At 51.3% G+C, this 21297-nt stretch overlaps 11 protein-coding genes across 11 annotated transcripts; 6 read left to right on the top strand and 5 right to left on the bottom strand.

Moving 5' to 3' along the window:
* Positions 1 to 29: 29 nt before the first annotated feature.
* Positions 30 to 278, top strand: Z518_03946 (uncharacterized protein; the record flags this gene model as incomplete). Its single annotated transcript, XM_013417654.1, has 1 exon — positions 30 to 278. The coding sequence occupies one exon, from the start codon at positions 30 to 32 to the stop codon at positions 276 to 278; it is 249 nt and encodes an 82-aa protein (XP_013273108.1).
* A 1406-nt stretch (positions 279 to 1684) lies between these two features.
* On the top strand, positions 1685 to 3469 carry Z518_03945 (uncharacterized protein; the record flags this gene model as incomplete). Its single annotated transcript, XM_013417653.1, has 6 exons — positions 1685 to 1816; positions 1866 to 2039; positions 2094 to 2257; positions 2310 to 2994; positions 3071 to 3192; positions 3274 to 3469. The coding sequence occupies 6 exons, from the start codon at positions 1685 to 1687 to the stop codon at positions 3467 to 3469; spliced, it is 1473 nt and encodes a 490-aa protein (XP_013273107.1).
* Positions 3470 to 4444: 975 nt separating this feature from the next.
* Z518_03944 (uncharacterized protein) lies at positions 4445 to 5752 on the top strand (the record flags this gene model as incomplete). The annotated part of the gene is made up of 1 exon (XM_013417652.1): positions 4445 to 5752. One exon carries the CDS (start codon positions 4445 to 4447, stop codon positions 5750 to 5752), a length of 1308 nt encoding a protein of 435 aa, XP_013273106.1.
* A 40-nt stretch (positions 5753 to 5792) lies between these two features.
* Positions 5793 to 6245, bottom strand: Z518_03943 (uncharacterized protein; the record flags this gene model as incomplete). The annotated part of the gene is made up of 1 exon (XM_013417651.1): positions 5793 to 6245. One exon carries the CDS (start codon positions 6243 to 6245, stop codon positions 5793 to 5795), a length of 453 nt encoding a protein of 150 aa, XP_013273105.1.
* An 11-nt stretch (positions 6246 to 6256) lies between these two features.
* Positions 6257 to 6484, bottom strand: Z518_03942 (uncharacterized protein; the record flags this gene model as incomplete). Its single annotated transcript, XM_013417650.1, has 1 exon — positions 6257 to 6484. The coding sequence occupies one exon, from the start codon at positions 6482 to 6484 to the stop codon at positions 6257 to 6259; it is 228 nt and encodes a 75-aa protein (XP_013273104.1).
* A 320-nt stretch (positions 6485 to 6804) lies between these two features.
* Positions 6805 to 8419, top strand: Z518_03941 (uncharacterized protein; the record flags this gene model as incomplete). The annotated part of the gene is made up of 2 exons (XM_013417649.1): positions 6805 to 6955; positions 7011 to 8419. 2 exons carry the CDS (start codon positions 6805 to 6807, stop codon positions 8417 to 8419), a joined length of 1560 nt encoding a protein of 519 aa, XP_013273103.1.
* Positions 8420 to 8740: 321 nt separating this feature from the next.
* Z518_03940 (uncharacterized protein) lies at positions 8741 to 9880 on the top strand (the record flags this gene model as incomplete). The annotated part of the gene is made up of 1 exon (XM_013417648.1): positions 8741 to 9880. The coding sequence occupies one exon, from the start codon at positions 8741 to 8743 to the stop codon at positions 9878 to 9880; it is 1140 nt and encodes a 379-aa protein (XP_013273102.1).
* A 775-nt stretch (positions 9881 to 10655) lies between these two features.
* Positions 10656 to 12425, bottom strand: Z518_03939 (uncharacterized protein; the record flags this gene model as incomplete). The annotated part of the gene is made up of 1 exon (XM_013417647.1): positions 10656 to 12425. One exon carries the CDS (start codon positions 12423 to 12425, stop codon positions 10656 to 10658), a length of 1770 nt encoding a protein of 589 aa, XP_013273101.1.
* Positions 12426 to 13595: 1170 nt separating this feature from the next.
* On the top strand, positions 13596 to 13943 carry Z518_03938 (uncharacterized protein; the record flags this gene model as incomplete). Its single annotated transcript, XM_013417646.1, has 2 exons — positions 13596 to 13684; positions 13784 to 13943. 2 exons carry the CDS (start codon positions 13596 to 13598, stop codon positions 13941 to 13943), a joined length of 249 nt encoding a protein of 82 aa, XP_013273100.1.
* Positions 13944 to 14473: 530 nt separating this feature from the next.
* Z518_03937 (uncharacterized protein) lies at positions 14474 to 17158 on the bottom strand (the record flags this gene model as incomplete). The annotated part of the gene is made up of 1 exon (XM_013417645.1): positions 14474 to 17158. The coding sequence occupies one exon, from the start codon at positions 17156 to 17158 to the stop codon at positions 14474 to 14476; it is 2685 nt and encodes an 894-aa protein (XP_013273099.1).
* An 803-nt stretch (positions 17159 to 17961) lies between these two features.
* Positions 17962 to 18498, bottom strand: Z518_03936 (uncharacterized protein; the record flags this gene model as incomplete). Its single annotated transcript, XM_013417644.1, has 1 exon — positions 17962 to 18498. One exon carries the CDS (start codon positions 18496 to 18498, stop codon positions 17962 to 17964), a length of 537 nt encoding a protein of 178 aa, XP_013273098.1.
* Positions 18499 to 21297: the final 2799 nt, after the last annotated feature.

The raw sequence follows: 21297 nt of genomic DNA, 5'->3' as shown, positions 1-21297 counted from the left end.
CAAAGATCATTTAGAGAGAGGGTTGATAAATGACTAGGTCTACGAATAAGGACCACGACTTAAGGCCGGAGAATCCTTTCCGCATCGGTAGAGTGGCTCCTCCTGCAGCTACCCAGTCCTATTTGGCGTCTACCTACGAGCCTCTCAGCAGCTCCAAAGAGACATCCCTGCACACCTTCCTGGTCGCTGAGGAACCCAAGGAACAGATCAATTTATATAAAGGCTACGGGAATGTCCACTGGTATGTCGACAACACAAAGCAAGCCGCTGCATATTAAGTCACCAGAATGGGTTTCAAGTGGATTGTATACCGGACAGGTTAGATACATATTCGAACAACGTCATCTGTGCAAAGTGTGATATGTTGAACACCTATCCACCATGAAAGTCGACATATTCCTCGATTTGTGACCTTTTCAGTGCCTTTGCAGATTCGTCAATGGGCATCTTTATCTTTTGGTTAGCCGATGCCATGACGACGGATTTCAGAGCTGAATATTCTATACAGATATCCTTGAGAAGATCGTGACGCATTGCTGGACTTGTACGCATGCAGCGGTGAGGTGAGAACAAAGGTGAGATCTTCGTTACGGACAGCGTGTGATGCTACTGCTCTGGATCCAGTCGAAGGCCTCGGACGAGATGTCGAGTCCATTATGGTACCGAATTCCTCCCACTCATCGATGGAGAAGAGAATCTCTGCTCCTGGTATTACAATCACGTAGGATTTCCCGAAGCTTAGGCAACTTGGGATCTTGATTGATTTCGATGAGGGGAGTTGTTCGTTGCTACGCTTCACCAAGCACGTTATGGACTGACCTACCGCAACAACTTCAGCGGGTTTGGAGCAGGCAGTTTCATGAGTGTGTTCGAGGCAATTGACCGGGAATAGATGGCACGGGGAATGTTATGGTTTAGCTTTTTGTCCCAAGGTATTTCCGTTGCAACATACGAACGGGCTCCATCTCTCCACGGCATGTCTCTTCTAATCATAACTCACGCCACGATGCTCTGTTCACCCGCCACCTCCAGGGAGAGGGAGAATAGACGATCCGATACCCGCTTGCTTGTGTCCTACATATGCCAATCTCCACACCTCTATGTGGAGGAGTATTATCTATCTTCCATATTACGGAGTGTCTCACAAGAAAGATTACACAACACCCGGTATTGCTGCTTCTGTAACGAGACAAGCCGCGGAAAGAGGACTTCACCAACCCCCCTCTTCCGGCAGAAAGACATCTTTCCGATTGGCTTGCAGCCACATAAGTCTGACCTACCGCAGGTTCCCCCGTCAGAGGACCAATCCACCTTCCCTCGGATGATTGTGTGGACGGCGCTGGAGGCCAAAACGTATGAAACCCCGACTTTGCCGTCTGGGGACCCCGAAATGGATCCACCCCCGGAAACTTTGATATTCCGCCCACACCCAGTGCTTTCCGCTCCCCGCATTTTCTCAAGTTCCGGAGACTGAGAATCTCCTAGGGCACTCCAGGGACAGGGCGAACTTTCCAGCAATGAAAAAACTTTTGTGCCTTGGTCGATCCATAAAAAAAGTGGTCGATTCCTCATAAGGCTTTAGATACCTATAGCTGTGTCTACCTCAATCCCACTGACACATTTACTTTTTCTCTTTCTCCTTTTTTCAACTTCTTTAAAAGGTCACGAACCTTCTTTGGTCATTATGGATACCCCTACCGAGAAACCCAACGAGAAGGAGATGCACCTAGAGGAAGCTCCCACTACTACATCGGTGGCCGAGATGACCACTAGAATAACGGTGACGGCCAAACAAGAGAAAGCCATCCGCAGAGCTGTAAGCTCCTCATCGTCTTTCCATGTTTCAACATGCTCATTTCTCCCAGTTTGATCGTCGGCTGGTCCCCATCGTCTGCATCTTATACGTCTTGTCCTACCTTGACCGGGGAAATATTGGGAACGCAAAGACAGCAGGCGCCCAAGAAGACTTGGGTTTGTCCAGCGCGCAGTGGACTTGGGTATTGAACTCTTTCTACATTGCATATGTTGTTTTCGAGTGGGTGAGTCACACGTTGGGTCATTGGAGTAACCATCTAGCTCACGAGATAAATCAGACCACGCTCCTCTGGAAGATCTTTCCGGCACATATCTACGTCTCATTGTTGTGCGTGCTTTGGGGAGCATGTGCCATGTCTTCCGGCGCCGCGCACCAAATGAGCCATCTGGTGGTTTGCCGCGTCTTTTTGGGCATTTTTGAGGCCAGCTTCGGCGCGGGAGCGTCAGTCGCCCCCAACCTCGCGGATCGTTTCGTTGTGCTGACTATTGGCAAGGCCCTACTTCCTCTCTCTTTTCTATCAACGTCGGGAACTAGCCTTCCGAACTTCTTTATTGTTGGGTATGTCTCCTTTGGCCAACTGTTTTGCTGGAGCATTGGCCTTCGGCATCACTCATATCAAGAATTCCATCGAGCCATGGCGACTCCTGTTCATCATCGAAGGAGCTCCCACCGTCCTGTTTGCTCCTATGGTCTTCTTTTTCCTTCCAGACTCGCCGGGTTCTGCCAAGTTCCTGAGCGAGGCGGAGCAAACTCATGCCGTGGAAAGGATGCAGACCCGCGATCACACCAGGAAGAGTCAAATCCAATGGAGACAGTTCTTCGCGGGTGCGACAGACTATAGGAACGTCGTCCACACCATGATTCATTTCATGTGCAACTACTCCTTTGCAGGGTTGTCCAACTTCCTTCCCACCATCGTCCAAGGAATGGGATACTCCAGCATCAATGCTCAAGGTCTAACGGCACCTGTCTATTTCGTATCCTTCCTGCTCTGCGTTGTTGCCGCTTTTGTCAGCGACAGGTGGGGTAGACGGAGCTTCATTATTGCCTTTGCCGCCGGAGTCGGTGCCATTGGTTACTTGCTTCTTGCGATCATCGAGGATATGGACCAAGTTCGCGTCCGTTACCTTGGTGTCTGGCTCGCCGTTTGTGGTATCTTTCCGGCTCTGTGCATCAACGTAAGTGATTCACAAGTCTTCACCAATATCTTGTTCCCGAGTCGGGACGCTCATCGACTAATTTCGATGGAAATAGATCACATGGCTCCTCAACAACAACAGTAGTGAATCCAAGCGTGGTGCTGGGCTTGCTATCCTCGCGATATTCGGCCAATGTAGCTCTTTCCTTAGCTCAGCGGTTTTTCCTAAGGAAGATGGGTTAGTCCAAACCCCGGCTCCCTGCTTCACATGAATTTCTTTTTCAGTTGCTGCGATAGACATTTGCTGACTGCCTCTGAGGCCCTTTTTCATCAAGGGATGCGCCATCGGTTGCGGTTTCACCGGGCTTGTTGTCATATTCTCCTTGGGCCTTTATTTCCGGCTCCGTCACATCAATAGACAGAGGGATGAGATGTATGGTTCTGTTGAAGATGATCAGCAGCTAGATGTCACCACTCTTGGAGATTCGCATCCTGCGTTCAGGTACCTTCTCTGAGGAAGAGTAAGAGCTAAGGCGGGGCGGTCGAACAAGGGAAAGTACAAATTGGATTTCCAAGTCAGTTATCTGGTTAATCAGTTGTGAAGAGGTAATATTTATGTAAGGCTCACGGGACAGATGTACTACACGCAAACGATGTATAGTCACATCTTGTCTTACTCTGAGCAGCAATATAGTGCAGTGTGTCCGCGATTCACGAAGACAAAAAGGCCGTCAGAGGGGGCCGTATTTGGTTGTCCCGAAGGGCGCAAACTTGGTGAAAAGCTTTTAGCGTAATTGGCACCTCTTGTTATGTAAACTTGGGATGTCGTCGTTGTTAGTATCCGCCGTTCTCGAACTCGTCGAGGGCTCACCCAAGGTTGAGAATCGTAGAAGGGTGTTGAACAATGGGCAGCACCCCTTTACTTGGAAAAGGGTTATCACCCCTATAGGGAAAGAATAGGAGTAGAAAAGATGTCAACCAAACGTGTATATACTGACATTCTGGCAAGACCAGTTATCAAACGAACAGAACATTCAATACGTCTCGATTTGCACCCCCAGTTTGACAAAGGGAGATGCCCACAAGACAGCAGGGTCCAGATAATGCAAGTTGGATCATTGAAGTCGAACCTGTGAAGGTACCCGAAACCGCTGCCGGGAACCCACCCATGGAGGCTTTTCTTAAAAGGTTGATGCCAATCAACATATGGGGCATCCGTGTTCATTGACCATAAACCTGCAGCGAGCCTTGCGCGCTGTCATTGGACAAGATCTTTCTATCCGCGCGTCAGATCTTATCTTATCTGCACGCCCGTAGGGAGATGCGGCCGCTCGTCCAACTCTTCTCGAACAATCATCAAACGTGCTACCATAGGTAAGCATCTAGATATCTCCGGCTTTTTATAGTATCTGTATCCCTATCAAATTTTCAGGTCGACTACAACTCAGCCGCATGACGCAGTGCTGGGACGACTCCTCGCGTATCTCACCATGAAAACTACGAGATATGCCACTTCTCGACAAAAAGCTTGCCAACAATGTGTCATCGCCAAGGCAAGATGTGACCACAATGCAAGAATCTGTGGTAGATGCGTTCAGCGAGGTCTCTCTTGCATCTATCCGCGGGCAATTTCTTCTGAGGCTTCAACTCGACGCACGCGTGGCCATGATGATGCAGAACCGTACAGCCCATTCTCTGCATCTGCCGGCGGTCTCCTTTTAACCCCCGAGCGTGAGATACCTGTTGGAGATAACTCGATGGGTCAGACAATGACTGGCAGTGTCCTCGTCAACAACTGCGCGACGACCGCCACAAAGGCTCAATTTCCTCTTGGTCCAAAGCTTCATGCGGCCGTTCGCATGTCTGCAGACTCAAAGGAGTCCGAGGCTTTAAACTTTTCAAGTCTTGACCTCGTCTGTCCTATTGATGTCGATAGCATTAGCAACCGCTGGCTGAATGTTTACATCCCCGTCCCCGGGCAGGCGCTCAAAGAATATCCTGCCCACATCAACGCTTTCATCTATCGGATTCTCAAGTCCTTCGCGGCTGCCACCATCGGCGGCCATGGAATTCCACCCTTTCTGCACTCGTCACAGATGGTGGATTTAGCAATAAGCCCACCGCTCTCTGCTTGCCTTAGCCTCGTTCGCATCTGCCAAACGCCTTTACCCGGGAGTGATGGCGTCGTGGCGGACATCCTGCAGCGGGAGATGAACAACCTGTACGAGCAACACGGAACGTATGATGACATGGTTCTGCTTGCTGCATTTCAAGCCTATTTGATTTACGCTATGGTGTTGTTCTTTCAGCTCCGGCAAGGTTCCCATCCCTTCCTCCGCCAGGCGATGATGAACCTTCAAGAGCTTGCATGTGCAAGTTCTCGGCGAGGTCTCATGTGTTCGGCGGAACTGCAACATGTCCGTCCCCGATGGGAAGCCTGGATCGTCGCCGAGGCCAAGCGGCGGACATTGTACACAATGTATCTTTTCGACAGCGTCTTGTCGACCCAAGATGGTCTCCCGACCTTCCTTGGGACGGAGCTGCGGGGATTGCTCGCTCCAGCAAACAAACTCTTGTGGCAAGCACAATCTCGACACGAGTGGGAAGTGGTCTACAACCTGTACTTGGCCGAATGGACCGGTGGAGGCCTTCGTATTGATGAACTTTGGCCCATCCCTGCCGATTTGGCCGAGGCCGCCATTCTCGAACGACGCAGCAGAGTGGATAAATGGCTGGAAAACTTAGATGAATATGGAACAATGCTCTATGCGGTTACGAGTTGTACACATGGTGGTTGAACTACCCCAATGGAGAGACGACTTCGGACGTGGAACGGTCCTAAGATCCCCCCAGTGCCAGCAGAGCATCTTCAACAGAGATTGTATTCAGACTCATCTTTGGCAGAGGCGTGTCGAGCAAGACTTTCGAGAAATCTGCATTCTGGTCCACCGGCAATTCCAACACATTGTCCGAAATGACATAAACTTTAGAGTCGAGGTCGAACAGTCGATAAACCGTACTCATCACGACGCGGGAGAGGCTCAGGCCTGACTGTAGCGGCCACTGTCGGTCCCAATTCGGCCTAGAGGGTTGATTGCATACGATTACAACAGTGTCAATATTCTGCGCCCGCAGAATTTGCTCCCAGCTATTTCCCGCACCAGCGTACCATCTTGTCTTCTGAACGACGATATCTCGCTCATCGACCGCGAAGAGAGAATCGATCTGCACGTCGAGGGAAATTCTTTGTAAAGGGCCCGAAGGCCTCCAGCGATCTGGTAAATAGTGCATCCCGGCTGAGATCAGGCTGCGAAGGGTTTGCGAAGGAGAAATTTGTAAAGATCGTCAGTGGCCGAGGAATCTTTCTGATGGACTGCGTCGTTCCATCTGATGCAGTTCGAGATGAACGCTTGTCCGGCCGCTGTGTCCCTGATACCGTCTATCAGGAGCGACATCAAATCGAGATTGAGGACTGCATAGTGTCGACCAAAGCTCAGAGGATCCTCGGTTGATTGCTGGGCCAGGGCCATTGTCACGATGGCCAGGAGACAATGTCAGGAGTAGCAGACGTTAACGCAACATCTTCGTACGAGTGACATTGAACAAATTTTATTTTCGAACTGTGAGGCGGAGCCTGGGAACCTCAACTCCGGGCCATTATCCCCTGAACGGGAGCTGACGCTCTGTGATTGGCTTTTTGACAAACCCAGGCTCTCAACTCCGGAGGCGTTTGTGTTGCTCAACTCCGCGTTAAGACGAGATACATATCAGTCGGCAATCCCCAACCCTCAACGTCAGCCTTGACCGAAACTCCACGAAACCACCTACAGATAGCATTGAATAGAGAACCATGAGCAAAGATGACCAAAACGACCACTCTTCAGTTCCCGATGCCACCACTGGAACCACACCGTCAGCCCCCATTCCCAATATGCCTTACAGCATCTTTGACAAAAGACAAAAAGCATTAATCGTGGCCATCGTTTCGATAGCCGCAACCTGTGAGTCCTTAAATCCTGCCGCCGACGTCTGTGGTTCCGACTAACGTAAGATCAGTCTCGGGATTTGCATCGAATATTTACTTTCCTGCCCTTCCGACGATTGCAGCCGATATCTCTGTGTCCATCGAGCTCATCAACCTCACAGTGACCTCGTACCTCATCTTCCAAGGCATAGCACCCAGTCTGTGGGGCCCGATTTCCGATGTCAAGGGACGTCGGATTGCGTACTGCTGTACCTTTCTCGTATTTCTGGGTGCATGCATCGGCCTGGCAGAAGCGAAGAATTATGCCACCTTGATCGTCCTGAGATGTTTGCAAAGCACCGGGAGTGCAAGCACGATTGCTATAGGGTCAGGTGTGATCGGAGACATCACCACGCGAAGCGACCGGGGCGGCTTCATGGGGGTCTTCCAAGCGGGACTGCTGGTGCCTGTGGCTGTGGGCCCGGTGATCGGAGGCGCTCTGGCTGGGTCTTTAGGATGGAGAGCAATCTTTTGGTTTTTGAGCATCTACAGTGGTGTCTTCCTGTTGCTGTTGATCCTCCTACTTCCAGAGACTCTGAGATCGCTCGTCGCAAATGGGAGCCGCATGCCATCGAATCCCGTGGCAAGATATCCGTTGTACTTTTACCAACGAACCACCACGCTCACGTCGGATCCAGGATCTGTTCCGCCGCCTCCCCCGGCGAGAAAACCCATCGATCTTAGAGGACCCTTCCGCATCCTCATTAGCAAACAAGCAGCCCCCATCATCGTCTCCCTGGCCATCTATTATGCGGTTTGGCAAATGAGCATCACGGCCATGTCCACCCTTTTCAAAACCCGCTACGGCCTTGGTGAGACCCAAATTGGTCTGACCTTCATTGCCAACGGGGTAGGCTCCATGATCGGCACGCTCATCACAGGTAAAATCCTCGATGCCGACTACCGCCGCGTCAAGGCCAAAAGTGAGACGCGGTCAACCCGAGGCAGTCTCAGTAGCAACCACGACGTCTCCGTCTCGACGGCCTCCTCTAACGACGAATTCCCGCTCGAGGTCGCCCGCCTCCGTCTCGTCCCCATATTTGCTCTTCTGCAATGCATATCCATTCTCCTCTTTGGATGGACTATCCAATATCCCAATCACGTCAATATTGCTGTCCCCATCGTGTCCACATTCATCACTGGTTGGACCACCATCTCGACGCAGTCGGTGATCATGACGTACCTTGTCGATGTCTTTTCTGATCGAAGCGCCGCCGCAAGTGCGAGTCTTAATCTCGCGCGGTGTTTATTCGCGGCAGGCGGGTCTAGCATTGTGATGCCGATGGTGAATGACATCGGAGTCGGGTGGGCATTTACGGTCTGTGTTGCGGCGCAGGTTGTGGCGTTGCTGGGTATAGGCGTGCAGTGGAGATACGGTGGTACCTGGCGAAGAGAGGCCGAGGAAAAGAAAAAAAATGAAAAAGCGAGAGATAAGGGATGAGCAAAAGGGGGATTTGCTACGGGGAAAACGTAAGAGGGCGTTTCGGAAGATGTCGAAATCCTCTGCTGGGAGGAAGACGACCGTACTGTAGAGCCCGATCAAAAGGACCTAAACATAACTTCATTTTCTATTACAAATTGTAGGTCTTGATTTGAGGGAAGGGTAAATTATAGGCAAGGAAGACCATCAGATAAAGTCAGTTGCGATTTTAAAAGCGGCACGGTTTGGGTGAGGACCCACGTGAGCTTCCCGGTAGATTTGCTCTCCACCGTTTCCATCACATCTCTCACTTTTCCCCCCACCCCCAATATCACCCTCACAATGCCTTTAATCGAAGAGCTTCCAGTAACTGCGGCGAATGCTCGTCCCTCTCATGGCTGGACATACGTTGCGGACACTGGCGCCCCTTTCCAAACTGCCCATTTCGGATCCCGCAAACGAGGCCGTGATGGGACCACCGTTGTTGCGCAAGCTGCGCATAAACTTTCCGCGAAACAAGAAAAAGCAATCCAGCAGCGATTAAATGATTTGGGAAAGGAAAATTATCGCGAAGTTAATATCCCAGTTCCCAAAAGAGATGGGACGAGAGACAGAGATCGAAAATCCACACAGAATGTCAGGAGGATTCTCGCGTACAGCAGGACATTCCAGCATTACCTTGCGGATGAAGAAGCGGGAGTCAATGTGTACGGGAGCGCTGGAATTGCTCCGACCACAAACGCCGGAACACAAGCAGGACATGGACAGGGACAGGCGCAAAAGGCAGCGGATACAAGGAGACGAGGGATGACTGCTCACGACGCAATCACATCCATACCTAGACTCAAGGGAGCCGGAGCACAGCCGAGAAGGACCGCATCACTGAAACAGCCGACTGCGACCTCGAGCAAATCTACATGTACATCCACACCCGAACCTAGCAAAAATGAACAGGCACCTACAACGACGAGCAGCAACGGTGATGTAGAAATGGCAGACGCTCCTATCTCTACGGCTCATCAACAACAATACCACCACCAACAAACGGGCTCACCATCAACATCTCAGAAGTCCCCCCGACTACAGAAACAACAACGACCAACACCCTCACAATCACAATCACTGCAATCACCCTCAACTCCCTCTGTTCCCAGCTACGATCCCGCACTGGACCGCGACCCTTTACTCATTACGCACGACGTGCCGAAAATGCCCTCTGAGCGCGTAATGCAAGCGCTCCTCGCCGAGCCGCCGCTTAGCTACAATGCAGCGCGCGCAAAGCCTCTTGAGGATTCGACTTCCTCATCCGCACCCATATATGTGGGCAACAATGCGGGCACCGCGAAACCCCAACGCTGGTTCTGCTGTATTTGTGGGTATTGGGGGAAAGTGCGGTGTAAGAACGGCTGTGGGGAAAGAGTGTGTGGGTTGCTGGAGTGTTGGAAGAGTCATGAGGGCGTGTGTTCGTTGGGTGCATACTGAAGGTGTGCTGTATTTGTACTTGAAATGAGTTGAATTGAACTGAAGACCACTTTGATTGACCAAAAAAAACCAGGGAAAAATTGATGGTCTTCATGAAGCAAGGAAAATGAAAAATAGTGAAATCACGAGTTGGATACCCTCTACCTAAGGTGTACATCTCGATAAGAGAATACCGAAATTGAATGAGATGAAACTGTATTCAACGCAATTCTCTTGGTTGGCTTTTGCTGTAGGATGCCTTACTTCTACTATCGATTACCGTGAATTGTAACTTCCGATTTCCTTTTCTCCGTGTATGCTTTGTGTTCAATGGCTCTATCCTCTCGCTGAATATCAAGGGCATCATTTATGTTCATGTCGTGGTATACATCCAGATTGTACAGTGCAAATTCATTTTATCCTCGCCATCATGATCGCTATTTTTTTCTTTTCTCATTTCATTTTTTTTTAACCGGAAAGCCCAAAGGTCGATGAATACTTCACTTACACCCCATACCAAACAAGTGACGCATACATATGCATATGTGTCTCCGCGCATAGCATTGTACAACACAGCACAGCGTAGCGTTTTCACACATCAGACAGTAGACGTCGTTTCTCCATGTCATGCAACGGTCCCCGCAGGCCCCAACCTTGTCGGGATTCAGTACAGGTACCGGTACGACGAGGGCCACGTACCTGTTCCTGGGAGTCTGACACAATACGTTCCGACACGACCAGCGACGCAGGTCTCTCACAAAGTGTCGAACACACATGGATTTTTACCCGGAGCAATTCAAACATTATTCCTCCTCATACCACAGATTCCGCAGACTCCTGCGTCACCGGGGTTTAGGTACGAGGAATCGCTGGTCCGGCATGCTTCGCTCTGACACGACCAGCAGCGTGGATCTTTCTGCAGATCGAGCACGTGGCTGCAGGCCGTACAGATGACGTTGAGTCGATGGTTCTCGAGCGAGCATATGGGGCAGTTTATCACAGGCGACCATAATAATGATGGTGATTGGGACCGGGCAGAGGTAATGACAGGTCTGATGGTCTGCTCTGTTGTCGACTCTGTCGAGGAAGACGGAGCGGTCCGTGAAGTCTTAGACTCTGACTCGGGTCTGAGTTTGAGCACTGGCACTGGGGTAAGGCCCGTGGCAGGACTGTCGTTCTGGTTCTGGGTGGCGGGCTCCTCATCGAAAGAAGAAGTCTTATCTGAATCGGGCCATGCCGGAGTCAATGGACGCCGAGACCAGGCAGAAGTCTTAGGAGTTGATGATTCAAGCTGGATTGATGATTGATCGTGTTCGAGTATAAGTTCGTTTCCATGTCCAGGAGAATTTCCACGCTCGTGGCCGTCGAGAATGGTGATTTGAGCACCAGTGGCTGGATCACTGTGACTGGCACTGGCACCACCACCGACATCCGTGTCAGATTTTGGTGTCGACTCCGTTCGGGCATCACCATCAGCCTCTCGATTACTTCTTTGGGGGTTTATGTGATTTTGAAATCGTTTGAAATACCGATCCAATAACCCCATTTCCTGTATTTCGTGCTGGAGGTTGATGTCATTTGTACCCTCGTCGTCACGGACACGCACCATGCCGTGGCCGTGGCTGTCGAGTAATTTCTGCCCGTTGACATCCGTTGCGTCTTCTTGGTCGGCGTCGACGTCGACGTCTCCGTAATCGTCACCGTCCCCACCACTGTGATCGATTCCGTTGTCGCTCGAGTCATTTCTCCCGCGTCGTTGAAGATCTGCCACTTCCTTCTTGTCCGTCTCGAATCTCGCCAGCGCCGCAGCGGCTCGTAGCTCTCTGCCTCGTTTGCTTTGGGCAACTCGAGGTTTCCCTCCGATCGGTCCCTTGCGGTTGATCTCGAGATGGAGGCGCTTATCTTCATCCTCCCCGAGAGCGACGCCATTTCTGCCGAATTTCTTTTCGATCCGCCGCTCCTGCTTTTCCTTCCAGGTCAATTGGGGGCGGTCCTGAGTGGGAGCCTTCCGCTTCTTCCGTCGGCTACGGTACGTGCCTCCGCAGATGGGAAGGCCTTGGAGCTCCTCACTACTCAAGACATTGTTGCCCATGACAGCATCCATGTCCGTCAATGTGCGCCCACTACCCCAGAAGCCTTCACCCGTGTATCCTCTGGACCAGAGCCCCTTCATCTCCTCTGCATACAGATTTCTCGTCTTCCAGAAATCTCTGCCGTGGTTCATGTGCGAGTTATGTGCCAGCTCGTGCATCATGACCATCTGCACCATATTGAAAGGAACCCATGCGCCACTCTTGCTTCGAAGGACCAACTGGATGATCTCACCGTTGTTGAAGTTGCGGCCGATAAATTCAGGATTAGGTTCGTATTCTTCCAGTGTGGTGACGGAGAGGTAGTGGTTTTTCATGATGGGGAGACATTGTGCGGCGATGGCATGGAGAAATGTATCCGCTAGATCGTAGGAGGCTTGATCTGAGGGAGGTCGGGGGAGGGGTTTGATGAAGACGATGCGATCATTGGGATGGGAGGATTTCTGATGGTTGAGACGGAGGGTATTGAGTGGCATACTAGAAGTTGATAAAGCAATGGCAGACTTGGATCCTTGCACAAAAAATCAAATAGAGGGGTGATCTGATTCGGCCGTTGGAAACGTGCCTCGCGTAAAATGGCTGGTCTGTAGCAAACCGAGGTCCAGAGTATCCCTGGAGCAAATCACGGAGTACATGTCATATAAAGGAATTTACTGAAAGCATGCAACAGGCATGCAGGTGAGTCTCATGGAATCTCGAAAGTCATCTTCTTCCACCACTAGTCACGGTATATACCAGACGACACCGTCCTTTCCTTGTACCTACCCAAACTCCATACCCGCTAATATCCCCAAGTATCTCCATGACTTCTCAGGCGGCTGCCCTCTAACATACTATTGACTGTGGCGCGGGACCTCCCTCTAATCCACGCTGTGACGACGTTCGGCGAAGAGAATAAAAACGGAATCCTCTCCGTATAAGCGAAGGATGGCGTACTATCAAGCAAATCGAAACACGAGCTGGCGTAGTAGCACATGGCTTCCCCCAGACCGGCATCCAACAGGACTTCGATCGAAGAAACCCGCAGTACGCAACCTTGCATCTTTGGCACGGAACAGGCGCTGTGACAACATGCACCACTGCCATGGCGGACGGAGCTGCAGTCCTTCTCCGCCGGCACTTCGCAGAAATTGAAGCGCGATATCGACATCGGGCGAGACAGACGGCCCACGGTCTGCCCTTGGAGCCCCTTGGTTCGTCGACGGATTCAAATGGTTTTCTTCCGCGACCGACGCCGACATGACAGTCCTGCTCGCTCGAGTCAGTAAAGGGCTTAGTGCCTTCTACGCCTCTCTTTCCGCCATCGACTAGGCCACTCCTCGTTCATGGCCCAGGCCGCCCCCCACGACCGAAGCTTCAACTTCCTCCGAGACGAATGGCGTCCGTATCCAACGACTCAAGTCGAAACTGGGTATCAAATGCGTTTCCATTGCCGAATTCGAACTCAAAGGTGTGCGCGCCTTCTCATCGGCACCGAAGGTCAAGACGTCAAAGAAATCAGGTCGATCCTAGACATTACGCGATTGCACACCGCATCCGCGGGAGCGGGCTACCTCGCCCGCGGCCTGGCCGTAAGCCGCGCATGAACGCATATCTGCGCCGCGCGAGACGCCCTACGATCCGGCAACGCACGGCACCCCGCGTGGATGGCCGGCATGACCGTCAAGTATCGCTCGCACGTGCTCTTGGTCTTCTTCGGCGTCGCACTGCTTGGTGCAAGCGAGGAAGGGTACGGGTCCGTAACGAAAGGGACACCTTTCTCTCCACTCATCTTACACGACTAGATATCTGTCGACACGTTTCCCCGCCTGCTGACGCCGGTGACGTTGAACAGCGTCACGGGTCTGCAGGCGTGTATGGAATCGCTAGGCGGCGTCGGATACTGCGAGGACAACGAGGACGGCGGGATCATGAACATCGTGCACTTGTTCCGCAATAGTGTCGTCGAGACGATCTGGGAAGGCACCATGAGTGTCGTGGCCGAGGACGTGTAGCGCGTCGAGGAGAATCCGACGAAATCCAAGTCGGACAAGAACAACAATACGCTCGATGTGGTATTGGGATCTTGGGTACGTGGTGTGCCGGACGTCGTTACCGTGAGGGACGTGCTTGCTAGCGAGTGCGAGGTCATGAGGAACCGGTATATAATGCTCAGGGACGTTGTAGAGGGCGTGGATGTGCAGGGCACGCGTAGCCGCGGTAAGGAAAGTGCAGGGGGACATTGAGGTGGTAGTGTGTGCAAGTCTACTCATGTTTGACGCGAGTGCGGATGGAGATGAAGTCGCTGTCGCTGTTTCGAAGAGGTGGGTGAGATTGAATGCTTTGCCTGCCGACAGGATGATGGTTGAAAGTTACATGTAAAAGAGGTGGGAGTGGATAGGAAAATATTCCAGGGATCAGCCAGTGGATCAACGGCGGCAGTACGAGCGAAGATCTGATTGAAAAAGATAATAATAGTCTTGTTGGCCGAAATATGTCATAACATCTCGTGCGCAGAATACCACGCAACCTTCTTCCCTGGGGATCAAGTGAGTACCTCGCATACTCTGCCCACTAATCCAGCCAGCCCTGACACATTTAACATCATAGCACCTGTTACAGGTCCAGGTGCAGTTACCGTGGGGACAACCAAGACTTGATCACCTACCTCCATCCATTCCACTGTGCTGACGAATCTAAACGATATTCTGATTTCCCTTTCTTTCTGTGTGTCATTGTTGTCATTCTTTGAATTTTCGGCTTCATCATCGCTGTCAAACCGAAACACTTCTGCCTCGGGCGAAGAAGAACGTGGCTCATCTTTGGTTTCTTGGTGGTCATCGTCCAATGCTACCGTAGCCACTCTCACAGCCGCACGAACACTGTTGACGTATACAAGAGCATGGCTGCCTAGTACGAGAGGAGGGGAATTTGCACGAGAGAAGCTTGAGGACGTGAAGGCCGCTAAAAAGGCCGAGTATCCGGGGAGACTGTCGTTAACGTCCACCAAAACCATTCCCTTCCGAGCTCTGTTCAGTGATATCTCATTTTGGCCACTGATCGGTTCAACTCCGATCGTTCCTGTCTCGCCCTGTCGCATTCGGACGACGGGAAGACGGAGGGTTCGAAGGGATACGACACGCACCGGTAGAAACACAGCCGTGGGCTGCTGTCTGGCGTTTGTAGCTTTCCAAGTTTCTCCTTGATAGGATCTTGCAAGAATGCTTGTGAGTCTTTCTGGATGAGACCGTTCAGCACAATAAGAACTCGACCTCAGAATTGATTGAGATATGTGACCCGATGGCGGATCCGATTCCACGACAAATGGCCCGAGTTGTAGAATATTGCCGATGGAGAGTGTGCCGTGAGAGACGTGTCCGCAAAGGACGACCCCTTGTTGAACCGCTCGATTCTCGGCCTCTCGTGTATAGACGCGTGATGGGGGAATGCTGAAGACTTCGTCAACGTGGAAAAGAGATGAGTGTGTGGAAGTCGCAGTCATGGAGGATCCCAGGGGTGAGAACGTGGCAACGGGGATGGACCGAAGCAGAGCATGGACTTTGCTCATCCCTGATCCGGTGACTGCACTTGTCATCATGATTGGTACAACTTTATACCCATCGCCAGTGTGCATGGACACCACCAGCCGATCAATCTCACCTTGATCCTTCTCGTTGATGGATTGAAGTTCCGCGAGGGAACCATCGGCCTCCGGAGTCGAGCAGGATCCAGGAGAATTACTAAGCATTACCGGCTGCCTCCCGGCCGCCTTGAGAGTAGAGAGAAGTTTCGCCAACACTTGTCGTAACCCAGTTTTGTTGGCGAGATCCATTTTGGTGATGACCACCATTAATGGTAACCGCAGGCGCAGACATAAATCAAGATGGCATAGTGACAGGTCTGGCGCTTCTGGTGTCCGACTATCGGCCAGTATCTCGACCGTGGGAAGTGTTGCTCCAACTCGACCTACATTCTCTTCATTATCATCCGCTGCGACACAAAGAATCGTCCAAGACGGTCTCCATGATATCAAGCTTCGGAGAGTCGACTTGGCAAAACGAGGAACACCAGGTGAATCTGAAAGCAACACAAGGCGATCTGCCAGATTGTGAATATCTATCCACGATGAGACATTGCCTGAGGCATAGTTGATGACCGGAGACAAAGAAGTTCGATCATTTACATAGCCAATGAGTTCATGTGCGACGGAACTCGTGATGCCAGAAGCAATTTCATGTCGATGCTTTAGCAATGACAACCGGCTTTTCCCCCGGCCATTGTCCAGCGTAGAAGTTGAAAGCGTTCCGAGAAGGGAGGACTTTCCTGAAGTAGTGGTCCCAACCAAGGTGACTCGTAGCTGTTCAGTGGAAGCTTGTTCGGCCAGAGAAAGGACATCTTCCCCACCAGAAGCACCAAGTGACTGATCGAGAGTTTGTTTTGGCAAATCTGCATCCCCGGGTCTTCGTGAGTCCGGATAGACTAAAACTTCAGCAACCCAGAGCGTGTCTCTCTGCGATTCGACTTTGCTCATGCCACCATCACCTTCTCTCCATTCGCACGATCCGACGACGACTTTCCGCAGAACATTAATAGTGCAGCCTAGACTAGCAGCCATGGCTCCAAGATTGGTCAGACTCTCTTGCAATTCATCCTCGACCAGTCCAACTAAGGTGCCATCGTCGGCAACACCAATTTCGTAGAGAGCACCTTGGCTTTCCTCTAGACCTGGAAGGAGTTTGGCGGGACGCTCTGGAACACCTAATCTTGGTGTTGCTTCGGGCAGGACTGGCAAAACCAAATTTGCATTCGACGACGAATGAAAAGGTGAGGACTGCTGCAGTCGCCATAGTAGCTGTGTCGTCAGCTGCTGTAATCTGGCTTGACGTGCCTGCCCAGAAGGTTGAGAGAGGGGGCGGTCTAAAGCCGACTCACTCAAGGAACGAGAAGCCCCGGTGGCGGATGGAGGAATGCTCTGTTGAGGTCCCAAGGTGGGAGTAGTCGGCGAAGTCGAAAGAATCTTTCGCCGGGGACGTAATAGGAGATGAAGTTTGTACTCTGTAGGGCCGTCCTGCCGTTCGGGCTCGAGCTTTGTGAGCTCGTTCGTATGCTGTAGTCTTCCATTGAGAGTGGCATCCGGGAGATGGAGTGGTTGTGGAGTTGAAGTACCCGGTGTAGACCACGGTGAGTGTAATCGCGGTGGCTCATCCTGATATGTAAAGATCGATGCCATGATGATAAACCCAGACAGATCTTCCTAAATCCTACTCTTTTCAAACTCAAATACTCATATAACGCACCGCTGTAACGGTAAATTCCGTAAGGACCAAAGTAAAGAGCGGGTAACCGTGTGGGAATAGTAGAGCAGCTGCGACAAATGAAGGTACATTGTTGCGGTGGACAGCAGGCCTCAATGCTGGTTTCGGCGAAGAAATTTATAATTCCAAAGCTAGGACAACAGTATCAATCATTATAAGTCGAAACGGCGTCGAGGATTGTGGCGGTGGGAGTGGTATGACCAACTTCGACTCTGAAGAGTCACGGACGTTGATGGAGCCATGCGACCGGATCATCTCGACGACAACACGGGCTTGGCGCAGGTACCTTGTCATGAGGTTCTTTCCCGTATAGCCTCAATTGCTGAGGATGCAGCAATTCCTGGATCTAGCAACTATAATACTGCCTGTTTGTGCTCTCCAAATCATCATTTGTCACTTAATCAGAACTACCAATTGAAGACGTGGACAGTTGTGTCCTCCTGGCCCAGCGTGAAAAAGCGGGGCAAATTGCGCAAAATGGGGTTCTTCATGTTTATCATTCATTCAGTTGGGTATCTTGAGTACATGTGGGCTTCGCTCAAATCGAACATGATAAAAAAATTCTGGCCCGCTTCCGACAAGCGAAATGTCATGGTATGGGTCATCATGGGGTTGTGTGTTTACTCGGAGCAGCGTCATCCTCGATCCAGTCTCTTTCTAGTCTACCATAGCATAATCCAGATATGTGATGGTCTTTTGCCTGCAAACAGACTCTGTTTCACTTGCTTTTCTCTTCTCCCTCCGAAACCTTTTCCCATTCACTATCGGTGCTGACATAACCAGAGCTTTCGCCTAGGCTGCGCCGACGCCTAAACGCATCAGTACTCTCCGCCATTTTCGGTTCTAGGCCAGTCGGAGGCGCCTGCTTCGGCTTTTCATGTCTCTGACTTTGAGGTGGTGCAGACGACGTTGTAGTGGCCATTGTAGGTTCATCTTGCGGGACAGGGGGAGGGGCTTCGGTCTCGGTATCACTCGCGTTTTCTGGCTCAGGACTCCTATCCTTCTTTTCTTTTGCTCCTTTTGCTTTCTGGGCCTGTTGTTCTTTTGCGATTTCAGTGGCGAACCAGTTGATGGCGTACCAAAGACCAGCACAGAGGACAGACAACACGAGGAAGTGGAGGGAGTAAGTCGCGATGAGAAGGATCAGGAGAAGAAATTGAAGGGCGGCGAAGGCGGCATTGGTGGCAACCAAGAGAGTCGGAGTGGGACCAGGAGTGAAGATGGAGTTCCAGAGCTCTTCAAGGAATGAAGCCATATTCTCAACGACGTGGTAATCATAAAAGATGGCAGAGAAAACGGAGGGGGGAGAGAGTTGGAGAGCAACGGTTGAAAATGCAACAGAAGATGCCCCGCTTTGGGGGGTTGCTGGTAGGGCTTCAATAGATCCAATGCCTGGCTTCGGTGGGATGCGATTGCTCCAGAAGGACAGTTGTTTGTTTTGAGTGGTTGTTTGAAGAGCAAATTGCAAAACGTGGCAGGAAGTAGATGGAAAAACTGCTCGCACCTCACGTGGGCGCTCACCCAACCCGCGCCGCTTTTATAACGACCTCACCTTCCCGTCGCCTTTGACCCAGCAATTCTTGTCTCCGTTCTCCTCCAGCCAGTGACCCAGGTGCCATAATTTGCTATACTCAACAGGACCATTGATGAAAGTGGATTTTGGTGATCGTAGTCGTCGCGCTGCGGCCGTGGGAACCCCGCCCCCCTCCCTTCACTGAAATTCCTCCTCGAGCGTCTCTTCCCGTAGAGTACAAAATGGCGTCCAATCCGCGTCCTTAACACCTCTGGTTCCGAGATTCCTCTCCCTCCGAATCCGTCTTCTCCAGTCGCCGGCTCTCCTACCAGCATCTGTCAGTCTTCCGCACCCTCGAGCCCTCGAGTCAATTTCCTACCAGTTCCCAGCATTGGGAGGCTAAAACATACTACGGACGAGCTACGGGCTCTAGCTACGGCAAATGGTTACTAGAGAGGAGCACATACTGAAGTTGATGACCCCAGATAGCAACTCAAATCGGTGAGGGAAGATTACAAACACAAAGGGCTCCCATCTCCAGACGAAGACACCGCCCGCGGCCAGTATTTGGAGATGGGATCCCCTGCTCCCGACCTGTTGGCCGTCAGAGACTTCTACATTGCCACGGGCTACCCTCAGCTCGAGAAAGACCGAGGCCGACCGCCGATGCTATCTGCACTGTGTTACCAAAGGAGCCCGAACTCAGTTTCCACAGTAATTGATACTTTGTCACCTATTCGTACATCTTGGACCCGCTATATAAATGAGACGTCACTGATGCCGCGGCCGTCAAAGCACTATTCCAAGAAACCGATGAAGAATGTGGCGGAGTCGGTGTACACGTTTGTAATGTCAGTCGCCCTCCCCAATTCCTAAGAGTGGAGGAATGCGACCCAACAATATGGTGGAGTACCGTTACGACCAGCCTTCGACACGCGTGCACCTAGCTCAGCAGAGACCTTTCAAGATTTCAACATTAAGTACTTCGCATAGGGTCCGGGTTCGGTAAGGACTCGATTCCTCCAGAGATTTCAAAGACAAGGTCAACGGGAAGACTTCTGCCGCCAACAACTTATGTCGAGAATTCGGCGGGTGGTCAAGAAAAGTCCGCAGACTGCCGTCCACCCCCTCGAGCCATTTCCATTCAACACTGTCCAGCCCCCTGCTGGGTTTGTCACGGCACTAGCGGCTGGAAAACTTGACCCTATGTCAGGGCGTTATTTGGATTGCTCGGCGCATATCGCCGAATATATTGCGGATAGGGACAATATCAGACAACTCGATCTGCACAGAGCGCGTTTGCACCAGGACCGAGAGGTTTTCTTGCCTCAATTAGATTCTTGAGCGTGAAGTATGGCATGATTTGGCAGGAGATTCCAAACGGAGGGATCTCATGACAGGAAACGGTTTGGGACTATCAATTCCTGTCTATCCGCAATGCGAATATCAGGAGTCGGCCAGCCGGGCAATAGGCATTGTCATCTCGAGTAACGATCAATGTGAAAAAATTGTTCCGTCCATATCCTAGCCAGGACCTCTATTGCCAAAAGGACTCTGCGTTTTATGGACGTTTCAATAGCTTCTCGGCCCTTTCAATTTGATAATGCATACCACGTGAGCCAGATTTCTTTGTCGAAAGGCTCGTGACATCCACGTTCGGATTCGGACGGCACTATAGCTTGTCAAGGTAGTGGGGTAGACAAGAGGATAGAGACTCGGACAACATTGGAGACACTGCCAATTCAGTAACTCAGCTGCAAACTAAGAAGCGAGACTTACGACCTCGGGCCCAAGACCCTCTGAACATCACATCGGAGGCAACAAGCGGAATAGGGATGCATCAGAGCGCTCAATCCCACTTTGTTGGAGGTCGGTTGGACCTCTTTGCAAGGTAGTACCACGCTAGAAGTAGAGCTGCCAACATTATTGTTAATGCGGGCGACTCTATTTGGTTTGATAAACACCTACCACCGGCATACGCATCACCTGATAAGGGGAAATCATAAGTGACCCCGTCCGAGTCATCACCTTACCCCAAATTTCGCTCGTCGAAGAAGAGATCTAGCAGCTCGCATTGGGCAATTTTCGAATTCATACCCCTAAGACGGTACCTATGTCCATCGTCTGGTAATCGCGGGATCGTGCGGTCAATTCCTTGCTTGCACCTAGAGTGTAATATGCGCAGGTGAGTATGGCTCCGGAGTCTACTATCAAGGGATTGTCCACAGATGATTGCTAATGATTAAGTTTCCGGATGGGCTTTCCAGCTCTCCTCTCACAACGCCAAAGCTGAATCAATGCTGAAAACTGGGCAAGACCCGTGTTTCTGGCGGCAAAGTGTCGAGAAAATGCTCCGAGGAGCAGATATGACATAAGAGAAAGGCAGTGATGTCAAGCCCAAAGGGCCTTACAGTAATGCTGATCTCTCCGCAACGGAGTTACTCGAGCCGTGGAAGTATTTGGAGTATGTGACTCACACCCAGTTGATTGAATTGAAGAGCCATCCATGCTTCTTTACAAGGCAGGAAGAGCAAGTTCCGT

This window comes from Rhinocladiella mackenziei, assembly GCF_000835555.1.
Source record: "Rhinocladiella mackenziei CBS 650.93 unplaced genomic scaffold supercont1.3, whole genome shotgun sequence".
In the NCBI taxonomy this organism is placed as follows: domain Eukaryota; kingdom Fungi; phylum Ascomycota; class Eurotiomycetes; order Chaetothyriales; family Herpotrichiellaceae; genus Rhinocladiella; species Rhinocladiella mackenziei.
The sequence above is the reverse complement of the archived record's forward strand: the minus strand, read 5'-3'. Positions and strand labels throughout refer to the sequence as shown.